The sequence below is a fragment of the Misgurnus anguillicaudatus genome, chromosome 19 (genome assembly GCF_027580225.2).
Source record: "Misgurnus anguillicaudatus chromosome 19, ASM2758022v2, whole genome shotgun sequence".
Lineage (NCBI taxonomy): Eukaryota > Metazoa > Chordata > Actinopteri > Cypriniformes > Cobitidae > Misgurnus > Misgurnus anguillicaudatus.
Window position 1 is genome coordinate 11,892,318 of NC_073355.2, and position 15,427 is coordinate 11,907,744.

Consider the following 15,427-nt stretch of genomic DNA (forward strand, 5'->3'; position numbering starts at 1 on the left):
TTTCTGTGCCTTAGTAGATTTAACAAAAGTAAAATGAGTAAACTGTATTAAAATTTTTGAATTCTTGTTTTTAATCAAAATTCGAGTTAAAATAACATAAAAATGTGAATAATTTGAGTAATTCTAAATGAACACATTATTGAGTAAATTCAAATTCATTTTATTATGTATAATCCACTTAAATTTGTTAGAAGGAAATGAACTTAATTGTACTACATTAATAATTGTACTACATGAATGATTTTAGTAAACGTAACAAGTAGACTCGTAGTTCCCAGCATGCTTTGCATGGGACTGCATTTGGAGAGTAAAATTTCAATTTAAACGCTAAATTTTAAATCTAAATTCTACATTTAAATCTAACCCTAACCCCTATTTTATGTGTTTTTAACTAAAAAGAAAGACTTGTTAGAATTTAATGTTCATTTATCTTTGATATTTAGTTTCTGTTTCATTTTTGAGTTTTGTAGTTAGCATTGTTCAGGAGACTGGGGCATGTGCGTAGACTGCATACTGAAGTATGTTGCGCTTTACAGCTGCCCAAAATGAAACTGGGCGGGCGCGTTGATTGAATAAACGTTTCGTGCCCTCATATCACGGAATGATGAAGTATAAATCGATGTTTATGGAAACAACAACAAACCATAACAAAGTTACCTGTACCAAGAACTCAACTTGATTTTGTTGTGTTTGTATTAAGTAACGTTACAGTGTTTATAATACCTAAAAAAGACTGCAAGTTAACTCAACTTAAAACAATCAATGCAGCCACTTGCCATCCTTTATTTAATAATTTTTGGTATTACTTTTTACAGTGTAAACCAACACAAAAAGTTAACATTTTTTCTCAAACCACAAAACCCAGTGTGCAATTTTGCGTTTTAAAGACATCTAATAACCATCCAACCACAGCCCAGATGTCTAGGCCAAAAAAGGGCAAAATTTGTCTGTCGGTAAAAATTTATTAGACGTCTCACAATTGTACCGAGCCTCTAAGGCAGTGGTTCTCAATCCAGGTCCCGGAGGCCCACCGCTCCGCACATTTTGTATGTCTCTCTTATCTGACAGACAATGAGATCTCTGCTAATGAGCTGATTATTTGAATCAGCTGTGTTAAACAAGGGAGACATAAAAAATGTGCAGAGCAGCGGACCTCCAGGACCAGGACTGAGAACCACCGCTCTAAGGTGATATTGGAGTAAAAATAATCTAAAGTTTAGTTTCATGTGCTCACGTGAAACTTTCGCGTGCTCACGTGAAACGTTCATGTGCTTACGCAAACCTTCATGTGCAGATTATTTAAAAATATTAGTTTTGCGTAGCCTAGAAATCTAGACGCACCCTAGCGGCCGCAAAATATATTTGCTGCCAGGGTTTGGTCCAGGCACTCACAATACACTTAACAGCTCCAAAAACCAAAATTTGGTCAGGCCAATCACATCGTGTGTAGCGTCTGTGGGGCGGGCTTAACATGATGACGACAGAGCTGCCTGCGACGGTTCCTACTTGAAAACAAAGAATGGCTGCTGCTGCTGGCGAACAGCTTTCTTTTGAAGCGGCTTTGGCCGCGACTCTGGAGGACTTAGACTTATGTTTTTCTTTGAGAGAAGAGCAAATAACCCTACTGAAGTCATTTTTAAGCAAGAAAGATTTGTTTGGAGTTTTGCCGACTGGTTACGGTAAAAGTTTGATATACCAATTAGCTCCACTGGTGGGGAAACGCAGGGGACTCATACGTCACCTTCTTCGTTGCTCTGATTGGTCATAGCGCTATCCTATTGCGTGCAGAGGCATTTTGAGGGACAACCTTATATCCCGCCCCTTGCATTGAGCCGTTTGTGTGAAGAGTTGCCAGACCTTACATCTTGATGTAGGTCTGGCTAACCAGGCTAAGTTTTGCGTGCTCACGTGAAACTTTTGCGTGCTTACGTGAAACTTTTGTGGCTCACGTAAAACTTTCGCATGCTCACGTGAGCATGCGAAAGTTTTACGTGAGCCACAAAAGTTTCACGTAAGCACGCGAAAGTTTCACGTGAGCACGCGATAGTTTCACGTGAGCACGCGATAGTTTCATGTAAACACGCGATAGTTTCACGTGAGCACGCAAAAGTTTCACGTGAGCACGCAAAAGTTTCACGTGAGCACCCAAAAGTTTCACATGCGCAAGCGAAGCTATTTAATTTTTGCACCATGTGCCCTTAGGGGCTACCTACAATTGCAAAAAAATTTTAATTAAAAATAATAATAAAAATAAAATAAATAAAATAATCCCTGTTGACTTTGCTTACATGATGGCATATCATGCATCTCACAAGATATTTTGGCAAAAATAACCAAACTCAAGTTTATTTGGCTAGAATAGTCTATTTGTACTAGGGATGCACCGAATCCAGCTTTTTGACGTGGTTCGGGTTCGGCCGAATCCTAGATTTTTTTCCACCGAACCGAACCCTAGGCTTGCGCTACGCTGGTCGACGTCACACGGCCGTTGATTACACACATTAGGTCCTGACGTGGTGATGAGCTTTTTCATTCTGTGAGCCTTAGGGGCGGTTCACATTTCGCGGACGCACCTGGAAAAACGAGCGTGTCGCACCACATCGCTTTCATTATGCATAGGCTTATGGTAATTGTCAAAATAGTTTTTCCCACTTGTCATCCTGGCATAATGTTGCCTATCCTTTTTTTACAGTTAAAATTAAACAAAATGAAAAATACACTGCTGTGGACGTTGTTTACTTCATTAATGTGTATAAGGATGCGAGTAGGATTCGGTATTCGGATTCGGCCGAATCTGTGGATTCGGGATTCGGCTGAACCCAAAAAATCTGGATTCGGTGCATCCCTAATTTGTACCATATCATGTCTATAGTTAACCTAGGTGGTGAAATGGCGGCTATTGCTTGCTGGGAATACTGTTTGTCAATGTGGCACAAGGGTGAATAAATGTTGACAGAATTTTTATTTTTTGAGTTAACTATGCCTTTAAGAAAATTCTTTGAGAAAGTAAATATCTTTGGGATCAATTGGAATGTTTAGATATTTTAATGGCATACAACACAAGCATATACTATTAAAATTTTGTGTTCCCTGGGGTTAGAACCCATGACATTGGTATTGCGAGTGGGGCTAACGCGAACCCAAATAAAGTTACAGCATAAAATTAAATTTTTTGTCTTGCTAATTACTCGAATATTAATTTAGATCTCAAACCTCCACTGTGGCCCCCATCATTAAAACTCAATTTGCTTTTGCATGGGTGTGTGACATTATTTCCAAAGACACGTGAAGGTGGATTTACAGCGAGTGTCTTTCTCATCCACATCAGCAGGAAGGGGGATTGAGTGTCCTTGCCCAGCAAACACACACGCACATTCACACACACAGCATGTATCTTTAATATAACTGAGCGTGTGGAGCTTGTTTTTCATTCTGACAGCTCTATTCAGGCACCTCTCTGCTACACTCTGGGGAAGATAAATCTGTTTCTCTGTGCACACATGGACATATGAGTCCTCTATATCTGTGTGCAGACACGCAGAGAAGCATCTGCTGTATCTGCATCTATGTGGCTATGTTTAGAATCAATCAACCACATCTATGTCTCAATCTCTGCGGTTCCCTGCCTAAATGAAGGCTCATAAGGTCAGATGGGGGTTAGGGATGCCACGCAGCCTCACACTGAGACAGAGTCAACACAAATACATGTATAATACTGATACAGGGCGCTCCTAATAAAGATCTTACGTGATCTTTATTACATGAATGGTTTCTGCATGTTCGCAGCAAGCAATGGGAATTTCTGCAACAAATTAATTTCTGCAACCTTTCCAACGAATGGGGAGATTGAGGAGATTCAGAAGCAGAGAATACGTATACACAATTCCCAACTCAATTAAATGTTTGGCCTACATTTCTTGGAATACTAATTTGATTTGGTAAGCATCATTTTAGCCTTTTTGGCAATTAAAATATTTTACTATTGTATTGGGCTTCAGAGTACCTTAACTCAAATTTTGGTCCAAAACCTAGTGAGCTGCTACGTACCACGGAATCAAGCTATCTGAAATGGACCCTCATTTTTATATAGCTTTAGGCAGGCACCAACTATTTAAAATGCAATCAGATGGCAGTCGTGGCCAAGTGGTTAAAGAGTCAGGCTTGCAACCCGAAAGTCGTAATTGAGATTTGTGGCTTTCATCTGTTAGCTCTGAGGCCACCTACTGTAGTATTACGCTAGTAATGTTGCTAAGCTAATGACTCAATATGCAACATGTTTAATTTACAATCAACTTTGACCATGTTTACCACAATGCTTTTTGGGTTTTTTGACGCTGTCTTTAAAGGGGCTATACACAAAAAAAATGCTGGGTTATTTTCAACCCAGCATTGGGTCAAAAGGGACGTCCCTTTTTGGGTGTATACTGTATGTAGAATTCTGAAACTCTTGTTATTAGCGACACCGGTGGCCGTTAAGTGAACTGCTAGCAACTTTCTTTCGTGCACACACTCCATAGAAATGTGAGCGAGCCCCAGCCAAAACAGTGACTGAAAGATTTACAATAATTATTTCAACAAATGATTTAAATTAAAGCGAAGGTTTCTGAAGCATGCATCAACGTAACATGCCTTTGCAAAAACCATCCATCTACATCAGTCTACAAATATTTTTAAATATATGCTAAATACATTTTGTAGAAAGTAAAGCTTAAAATATTTAAATATATTTTAAAATTTAAAAAAGTAAATTTAGTTTTAACCTTCATATGTTAATATATATTTCAAAATGTATTTCAGGGGCAAAAAATAAATTTCTGATTTTTAAAACCAATACAGCAAAAAAATATATGTTTCCTGGCCAAAATAAAAGTTTGTATAACATGTATAAAGTATAAATATAAAATGTATAAGTTTGTATAAAATATAAATGATAAATATATTTTTGTGGTTATGTTTACAGGTTTGTATACATTTATTTTTCTCCTAATGTGACGTGAATATAAATACTTTCAAATATATTTATTTTTAAAATATATTTCAAAATAAACAAAAAATGGCCCAAACATATATTGGTGAAAAATAAATTTATTTCAAGATATTTTTCAGTACATATATTTTTTGACCATTTTATGCATATTTTGAAATATATGCAACATTATATCTGAAAAGATATACAGTACTCTGCAAAAGTCTTAGGCCACCATTAGATTTTTTGTTTTGTGCGAATTGAGAGTTGCCGCGGGGAAACGAGTTGAAAAATCTGAAGTTCGGCGGATTTCCGCGCCGCGTTAACCAATCAGGACCTTGCTGAGTGAAGTGGCGGAGTCTCAGCGTAGTCGCAGAAGCCCCTCCCATGATGCGAATTTCCGCGTGAATGTCTCGAATGACTAGAATTTCACGCGCAAGTGAACTCAAATGTTCAAGCGTCCAACTACTGGTGGGAATGCACCATTAAACCTAAATAAAATTAAATCCTAATTTCTAATTTTTAGTCGCAATGAAATTGAAATGAAAAACGATATATATATATTTTTAATATTGTGGTATTATTAACAAATGACTTATCTGTGAGCTTCATTATTTTTAAAAAAAATTGTGTGTGCTCATAATCTTTAATCAAAAATGCAAATCTCCTCCCCTCCTCAAAACGATCTCTCTTCACTTCCGGTCATATGGTATATGGCAGTTGGGCGGGGTCCAGGGGAAGATCGCAGCGATTTGATCAGATCAGATCTCGATTGGACAAATTCAAATCCAGCCCTGCCTTATTTCATTTCAGAAGCCGTTTCATTTAGATATACGTCACCACGGGGAAAATAAGGCAATCGCTACTTTTGTTTCATTGCGACTTTAAAGAAGTCTTTTTACTTCATTCTGCTCAAAAACGCTCAAGATGTAGCGATATAGTGCCAAGAGAGGTCACGCTAAACACTGACGATTTTTGTACATATTTCCTTTATTTTCTGTATGTATCTTAATAAAATATATTGAAAAATAAATATGGATGGACATTAAAACTTCTAAAACATTAAGTCTGATGGTGGTGGCAAAAGACTTTTGCACAGTACTGTATATATTTTTTGCCGTATGGGCTCTTCTTAAGTTTCGTTACAAGCTGTTTGACATCGGAAAAAAAGTGATTAATTCATAACAATTCTTACACATAGCCCCTTTAAAGCAAGAGTAAGGTGGGCGGCTCAATAGGTTTTGGACATGACTATCCCAGTAAAGCAACAGACCTTATGATAAAGCATTTGACACAATACCAACAATAAACACATTCATGAGCATCTATGTAACCATATGCACTTTCACTATAGCCAGTCATCCTCAGTTGCTAGGCAACCTCAGGTTCCCCTGGACAAGGCAATGTTTGAGAATCTGAGGTATGAAATTGAAAAGGCAATAATATTACAAAGAAATTTCGAAAAACAAGATCAAAACAAGGAGCCAGCATAGAGATCTCTGAGGTGAGCGCTTGGACAGAGTTGGGCGGGGTGGCTGCAGGCAGGTGGTATTTACCTAGTCAGCCTGGGGGGTCCTCGCTCACGGGCACATGGACAGGCAGCCCACGGTGGGGTAGCAGAGGAGGGGAGGCTAGGGGGGTTTCCGAGGGACATGTCATGCCGGGTCAGCACGAGAGGAGTTTTAACGTAGAGGGGAGAGGCATTGGCGTCAGGCGGCGCGGCATGTGGCGCATCACACGCTGGGCCGTGTTTGGGGAAGTGCAGGCAGCTAGGTTTGGGGTTGGAGTTGATATCGAGTGAGGAAGAGGAAGGGGGTGGCTGGGGTTGGAGCTGTGGCTGAGGGGGGGTGAAGCCGGCCCAGCGCAGGGGTTGAGGAGGGGAGCTGGGAGGCTGAGACTCGGGGCCGGGGGCTACGGGCCGAGCGCAGGGAGGTGGTTTGGGGTAGAAGTGATGAGGGACGGAGTGAGAGGAAGAGGAAGGGTAAGGGGGAGGGGGCCGCTCCTCCACGTGGGACGTATAGACATGTGAGGAATCCGGCCGATTGGGCGACACGTCGTCTGAGCTGCAGATATTGAAAACAACAAACAGCAAACACAGGAGAGAGAGCTCTGGTCAGCCGCACACGCATGACAGCGCAACAGGAAGTGGATTTTTTTACCTCCAGCTGTGGCTGCGTAAAGTTACACAATCTTTATAATATTTGTAAAAAATCTCTCAGGACCCTTTTTGTCTGGAACTGTGCATGTTCGCGTTAAGCTGACATGAGAGTAGCGCGGGGCAATGAGCGACAGGTTTAGCAAACAGCAAGCTTAGCAACGGAAAACAGGCGCAAGAAAAGGCTTCCGATTCCAGTGGAAGAAAAAGCACAGCAATGCGTTAAAACGAAAAGAAAAAAAATACACTGAATATGACCTTGTGTCTGCGCACTGCACCAAGTCAATAAAAATTGTCTAGTGAAAACACCCAGGCTCTAATCTGAACTTTGCAGATCGAATTTGGTAAAAATACAATAATCTAGCTAAAGCTAGCGCTGAGACCAAGGTCTTCAAATATGATGAAAACCCAGAGCAGTTAAACACAGACACAAAAACCCTTTCATTGCCTGAAAGAGTCTCGGAGGGAGAAGGTAAGCCAGTCAAAATCATAAGCCATCACGAACCTTACTGCAGTGACTGAAATATGGCATGACCTTTACATCATCAATGAATGATTTAGATGGGCATATGGTTTTGGTATAGGTGACATTACATGAATGCCACGCAGCATGAATTCTTTACATTCATGTGATGAGATCAGTCCTAACTGTGATCATTGAAGTGAATGCACCGGCCACGTACACAATGCAACTACAGTGTGAACGTGGCCATACTGACTATACATTAATGTTATTAAAGTATTGCTATTATTAGAGATATACAGAAGACTGTTTAGGCAAAACAATGATAAAAAATAAAGTAGAACAAGGAAAGCATAAAGAGCAGAGGAATTATGACATTAATATGCAAATTCAAGCATAGAGAGATGAAACCGACAACCATTTAAAAGAATGCATTTGTAATATAGTTCTACTTTCTACAAGTTAACGTAACTACACATATACAAATTAATGTGAAATGCAAATATATATTAAAATGATAATGAAAAGAGGCACACAGGAATCATGTGTCTTACCTGCCCCGGTCTCCGAGAGGGGGTGTTGGAATCGGAGATGTGGCCAGCTCGCCGGGCTGTTCTGTGATCAGGGTGTCAGCGGGAGAACCGGGCAGCTGTGCACCAGGAGGGGTGGATGAGGCTTTGCGGGTCAGCGTAGAGGAACCTTTTGTTTTCACCCAAGACGTGTCCATCACTCTGACACCCACGCTGCCCAAGTAAAGACCACAACCTGGTTAGTCACTACACAGATTAACTAAACACAACACATGGAACCATCTAGAACAGTGGTTTTCAAACTGGGGGCCGGGGCCCCCAGGGGGGGCACCAGTTTTATGACATTTTATGAAATACATGAATTTATCATGAATTCTGTGTAATTTAACCTAAAAAAATTTGGCTACTAACCAAAAGCTCTACTTTTTTGTATAATTTAATGTTTTTTTTAATTAAAATGTTGAGTTTTAGAACAGTTTTTTGTCACAAATTTTCTTTGGGGGGCCACGAAGGAATGTTTGGAAACCACTGATCTAGAAAACAATCAGAATAAATTCTGCAACTGCATGTGACTTTCTGAGCCATGATTTTGGATGATCTTTAAACAACATTTTAACCATCCAGGGTGTGATGCTACATCCGAACACATTGGTTGATCTTTGACTCTTAACCATAAATCTGTATCACTGTGTTTGAGATAAATTTAAACTGGCAAAATAAAGGGCTGATGTAGCACCCTTAATGTTTACAGTACCATTATCGTATTTGGATAGATGTATTACTATCTAAATATAAAATTTGGGGCTCTATCATACAGCCGGCGCAATGCAGCGCAATGCGCGACACAAGTGTCTTTTGCTTGTTTCAACCCTGCGAAATTATAATTTTCACATTTAGCGCCACGTTGTTTAAATAGCAAATGCATTTGTGCCCACTTTGCCCCATGGGCGTTCTGGTCTGAAAACGAGATGTGTTCAGGCCCATTGTTGGCGCGTTGCTATTTTGATGCAACTAAAATAGACTACGCCATTGACCAACAAAAACCAACAAAAACCAATGGCGCAATATGTTTTTTGTTATTTAAAGAGCGCATTAGTAATATGCGCCTATAAACGGGATGACAACGCGGGTTTGCTTATCACACACATGAATGTGCAGCAGCTCAAAAAATGCTTTTAAATATAAATTTAAAGATTAAAGGATTGAAATGTAAAAGATTAAAGGATTGAAATGTAAAAGATTATTAGTGAGTCTCTTGGACATAAATGATGACCAATAGAAAGCGTAAAGAGCTGCTTCACCTGTAATCTGGTAATTAAATAAATGCTTTGCTTTAAAAATGCAAATATTTTAAATGTTTTTTAAATGTTTTTTAAATGCTACCCTACAGATTTATTGTATATGATGACTCTGTACCTGTGGATATGGTGAGATGAGAAACATTTTAAGTAATGCTTTTAAAAAAAAAAACATGGTGCTGTCCAAGTGCTGAAACTTCGGCTTTCCTCACGTTGGTAAATTCTTTATCTCTTGTTTGTATTTTTAGAGTACAAACCCTTTCTTGTTTGCAAATTATTTTATTAGATTACATTGATTATGTAGGATATCAATACATTTTCAGCAATTAAAAGCCTGCTATGACTGAAAGAAAATGTATTTTAAAGGTTTTAATCCAAAAAATTTAAATTTTAATAAAAATGAAAACAACACATTTTTTAACATTATTCTTAATCTGAGGGTCTTCTTTCTCCGCTTAGTTTTTCAGTTTCCAAAGTCCGTCATCTAAATAGGGATTAGACATAGCGCCAGCGCAACTTGGTTTTAAAGGGAATGAGAGATAAGACTCTCAGTGGTTTATTGCACGTTACGCCCAAAACACACCCATTACTCATTAGAAGGATAAGAACAACCATTTTCGACCGTGCGCTTGGCGCACAAACCATTTTTCCCGTCGTAAAATTAGCAAAAGTGGCATTGGACACGCCCATTTAGACCGTGCCCCGTGCGCTTTAGACAATACGGTTAGATTGTTAAAATAGGGCCCTTGGTCTTATATCTGACACTGTCTGTGAAATTCAGGCTAAAGTCTCAATCTAATCTAATGAAATTTGGAGCATTTTTGGTTTGATTTCATACATTGATTTTAATCTTTGACATTCAATTCAATATTGAAGATATCAAGGTTATATTTACACGCATGTTCTTTACATGTAGAATGATTTTATGTAGAATAAATGAATTTGGCTGGGTTTTCACAGACTGGGTCACGTATTTGTTTAGCATTTGGCAGAAACGTTAGTTTGTGACATAATAGTGCATGCATTAGATGGAACCCCTTTATAATAACTTTCACCAATATCATTAATAGTAATTACTGTAAAAAAGGTAAATATATTTCAAAAGAAGGTGAACAGTACCTTTGAATTTTCCTGATGCTGCTTTAAATGGAGGTAAAATAATGAGTTAAGAGTAAACACAGTGTGTAGATGTAAAAGACGTACGTGTTAAAAATGAGTTAATGAAAGAAAGTGGGGGATTAAGGGGGGATGACAGCCTGCAGTGGAGGGCGGATGTGGTTTGGGGGGATCAGGGTGGTCCAGAGGTGAGAACATGTCAGTATAAATGAGCAGCTGGCACTTTTTCCTACTGTGACACTAATAAGCCTCATTAAGTCTAATTCTGTTTACCCACAGTGCTGTAGACATAAACAATTAGACACTCTCCTATAACACACAAGTGTAGCTTTAAAATATAGCTGATAAGGCTACATTTACATTTATGCGTTTTCGTTTTAACACTGCGTTTACGAAAACTATCCTTTAAAAGCTACGTCATTTAAAAACACAATTTCATTGTTTGAACCATCTGAAAACTGTATAAGTTGGAAAGAGTGTAATTTTTAAAATTATACTTTTCATGGATGCACTCATATGAGCTTAACTACACTTTTAATTTTACAAGAAATGTCTACACATCTGCTAAACTTACACATTTCTAATAAAAAAGGCAACTGATGACTATTTTTACATTAATGTTATTTATAAAGTGCAGTGTTGGGCTGTGATGGTATATGACAGTAAAATCTTAAGAAAGAATTGAAACATAAGCAAGTCTATATTCAAGACATTTCACAACACTTTTTTAAGATGTTAAATACATCTTTGGTGTCCCCAGCCCAGAGTACGCATGTGAAGTTTTAGCTCAAAATACCATATCATTTATTATAACATGTTAAAATTGCAACTTTGTAGGTGTGAGCAAAAATGTGCCATTTTGGGTGTGTCCTTTAAAATGCAAATTAGCTAATCTCTGCACGAAATGGCAGTGCCGTGATTGGATAGTGCAGATTAAGGGGCGATATTATCCCTTTCTGACATCACAATGGGAGGCGAATTTCAATGAGCTACTTTTTCACATGTTTGCAGAGAATGGTTTACCAAAACTAATTTACTTGTCATTTATTTCCCTTGTTATCAGAAATAAACTACTGTAAAATGACTGTTGTTATTGATTTTATGTAGAAGTCTACAGGAAGTTGCGTTTAATCCACAAAAGTTTGTTTATGTTGTTGCTGCTGAAACCATCTATAAAGTTGTACCAGGTCTGTCGACCGCATTACAGTTTCATATCACTCCGCCAAGTTAACATGGTAGTCGTGGCCGCACTACCACCTCAGGTGTGCATTATTTTCTTATAATTCCCTACTGGAAAATCCAGCTAAGACCAGCATAAGCTGGTCGCTGGTTTTAGCTGCTTTAAGGTGTCAGGAGCTGGTTTAAGCTGGTCCTCCCAGTCTGGCAAAGCTGGTGGGTCAGCTGGTCTTCCAGCCTGACCAGCTAAGTCCAGCTAGACCAGCTTAAAGAGTGACCAAAACGCAGCTAGACCAGCCTGCTATACCAGTTTTAACCAAGCTGGGAGACCAGCTAAAACCAGCTCACCAGCTTATCCTGGTCTTAGCTGGATTTTTCAGTAAGGTTCTGTCATTGATTATTCCTTCCTTAAAGATTTAGGTACAGTCTTTTATCTGTGTCTTTATTTTTTTACTTTTAAATACTGCACTTAGTATCGTTGTGAATCACCAGTGGATTGGTCTGACTGATGTCCCTTTCTAGGAGAGGTAATCTCCATGGACATATCCATCTCAGAAGCACCATTTATTTGCGACAACCTCTTAATTTTCATTTGCCAACCAAGGGTTTGGCAGAGACCAATATTTTTCTCCGAGTGTCTAGATTAAGATAATGTCTAACAGAAGTGTGGATTTCCAGCCTCCTCCGCCGTATGCGGTATTTTTCCACCTGCTGGAGCATTGCAGGTGGCATGAGTCAGAGCCTGGCACATCTGCCACGTGTCTCTGTCGATAGCGGCATAAATCCAGCCCCCTCAGTGAACGATAACAGAGCTGCGGACCTCCTTCAACACTCCATCCAGGTTACCATAGAGACCGTGGCAGCTCATCAGCCAAGCTCCATTTAAACGAGAGCAGGTTGTGGGAGTAGGTTGATATTATGTTCCTGGATCTGAACTAGTGACACCAGAAGGTCATTGGATAAGCATGTGATTGACATTTTAATGTCTAAGTGAATTACTTGATGAACACATTAACTCTCGGCCACTGTCTCATCCGACACCTCTTATTTATTTATTTAAGCAGAGCGGTGGTGCTAATGGCCATTTAGTATATTAATAAAGCTGACATTAGATTTAAATATATAGTTCAGTCAAAGAATGAAAATTCTGATATTATTAAACAACAAAAATGCTGTATTATGCATGCCAGGGCAGTATTTGGGAATGCCACACGATGACTGATTTTTTAAGGATGGAAAGGGAATGGTAAGGAGTGGGAGAGATGAAGAATTGATGAGACGGAGGATGCTGACAGAAACAACCCACCCATCCTTCTTGTAAAATTCCAGCATCATGTTGTCAGTAGCAACGCTGAGTGGGCGTCGACCCTGGTCGTGCTGCTGCTTGCGATCTGATTGGTCCATGTCTGGAGACGGCATGGAGCTGTAGTTGGAGTTGTGGTTGGTGTGGACCGGGCTGCCGTAACAGCCTGTCAAGTTGAACTCAATATCTAAGAATAGCAATGAAAAATTAGTCCAAATCACACGGGAGATCACGCCTAAGTGTGCGTGACAATATGTTTCCACGACTCTAACCTCCGGGGAAGAACCAGTCCGCATGCTGGATAATCGGCTCAATGATGCCAACGATTTGCAGGGACATGGTGGTCATCATTTCTGTCATGTTCCTGTGAAGATCAATGACCCGTTTAACCTAAACATTTCATACTTTGTAAGAAAAAGGTTATAGTAAGATGCTTATAGAATTTATGGCTTGGTGAACCTCACAAATCCTTAGATAAGCTCACAAAACCATAGTTGCATGAGCTCCTGAGCTTAGACATTATCTAACATTCATTATGAAAAATATTATATTTTGTGCAGGATATGAAATATGAGCCCCTTTGGGGCATGTAATAATATTTAATAATAGACTTGTACTCACCCTTCCGAATTGATCCACAGCAGGTTTGGTCCAAGAACTATTGCAATGTTACCTGGTGTCATTTTATTAGCATCCTGATACTCTGTGAGTTTGGCTAAGAATTTGATTAAATATCTGTTTAGGAATAAAATTACATTTTAATTTCAATCTCTGCCAATGAAAGGGTGCAATTGTCATTTCCAGATAAAGTGTCACACTGAAAAGGTTGGACTAAGGGATCTTTTTAAGCAAAACTATTCTTAGTAGGGCTTGCGAGTTTCACTATACAGTCAAAATATCAAGCATACGAAGACTGATGAAGTAAAATATAGCACTTCCTGTAAGTAAAGATACTGGTTTAATACCAGGTGTGTTCAATTTCATGCTGTGCCGCGCAGACCGACAGGCGGATGACACCAAAGCACCGCAAGAGCGATACGAGACCCGACTGGACCGTGGGATGTCATATGCCTATCGGTCTGGGCTGCGACGTAAGAAGTCGAACACACTTTTAATTTAAAGATACAGAGACTTATAACAGATAACACACCTTAAGTTGTTCAGATTGTCCGTAGGTAGTTTATCACATGTGGCTAACAGGGCTTGGAGCCTTTTATCCATATCTTGAATGTTTGAGAGAAAAAGATGGTTTAGATTAAATGTGTTTATACCACGGGTCTGTTGAATGCTGCATTCTGATTGGCTGAGAAGTGTTCTATGGGTGTTGATTATTTTTCTGTAAACCGCACACCTATCTTTTCAAATGTCTTAAAAATAGGCACCAGAGCAATGTTTGTGGTAACCGTGGGATAAGAGGAATAATTGACTCCGGTCCTTTGAATTATTTGAAAATAATGCACACCTCCGCTTCGCGTCGTGCCGCATTACCACCTTGGTGTGCATTATTTTCTTATAATTCAATGGCCCGTCGTCAATTATTCCTTACATAGTATTGTATTGCTATACTGTATACATAGGATTCTGTGTTTGCATGTGTCAGGATCCTGCCAGACCCTTGTTTGTATTTTGATCTAGTTCAGCATGGCAGGGTTCTGACAGTACAATGTTTCAAGTGGGAGATGCGTGGTTTTAGTATTGATTTATTCTGACCACGCATTTCCCGGGTCTCGTCACTTTTTCCCCGATCCCTTACTTGAAATGATTTCCAGGTGTATGTAATTTATTTTGTCCTTATTTAAGAGTCCTTGTGTGTGTTGTTCAGTATGGGTTCGTCTGCATTACTTTGTTGTCTTACCAGCCATTGTTTCCAGTGTGTTCCTGTTCAAGTTAAGTGTAGTGTGTTCAAGTTTAGGTTTAGTGTTTTGCTTATATGTTATGTTTAGTGTAGTCCTGTGTAGTTTAGTGTTTGCCCTGTTTTGTTTGCCCCCTCGTGGGTTTTGTTTTCTGTTTTTGTAATCAATAAATTATTATCATTTTTCCTATCCGTGTCTGCACTTGGGTTCTCTCTGTGTCCTGATTCCTGACAGCATGCTTTTTGAAACGCGTGTCTCCGTGCGTGCGCTTATGACTGTGTATCCATTTGTATGTGTGTGTGTCTGTGCACACAGAAAACAGCAAATTTTAACATCTTGCGCTCAAATTGTTTAAAATGGCTTAAATCTTAACATTGCAACATTTGAAAGGTTTAGAAACACATGCAAATGATAAACTTCTTTATTATTTAATTTTTTAATAAGTTATTTATTTCTGAATGGCCTGTATTGAGCGATTATTATTAAAGACATTATTATAATTTATGTGTGATTTCTTTGGGTTTTCTACAAAGATATTTTCTGTCTCTTCTTACTGGGTGGGCCAGC

The 15,427-nt window shown here is 39.1% G+C and overlaps 1 protein-coding gene across 12 annotated transcripts in view; it reads right to left on the reverse strand.

The window, feature by feature from the left end:
* arhgap44a (Rho GTPase activating protein 44a) overlaps positions 1 to 15,427 on the reverse strand; it is an 88,068-nt gene that overhangs the window by 10,199 nt on the left and 62,442 nt on the right. For 7 of the 12 annotated variants that reach the window (XM_055187264.2, XM_055187258.2, XM_055187205.2 and 4 more), the window contains exons 13-19: positions 14,158 to 14,238; positions 13,629 to 13,742; positions 13,280 to 13,371; positions 13,011 to 13,194; positions 10,532 to 10,552; positions 8,139 to 8,327; positions 6,523 to 7,029 (exon numbers count right to left, since the gene is read on the reverse strand). In XM_055187264.2, coding sequence (XP_055043239.2) covers positions 6,523 to 7,029; positions 8,139 to 8,327; positions 10,532 to 10,552; positions 13,011 to 13,194; positions 13,280 to 13,371; positions 13,629 to 13,742; positions 14,158 to 14,238 — 1,188 coding nt within the window. The remainder of the gene's footprint in view (positions 1 to 6,522; positions 7,030 to 8,138; positions 8,328 to 10,531; positions 10,553 to 13,010; positions 13,195 to 13,279; positions 13,372 to 13,628; positions 13,743 to 14,157; positions 14,239 to 15,427) is intronic. The other 5 variants (XM_055187213.2, XM_055187199.2, XM_055187220.2 and 2 more) reach the window with 4 other exon arrangements.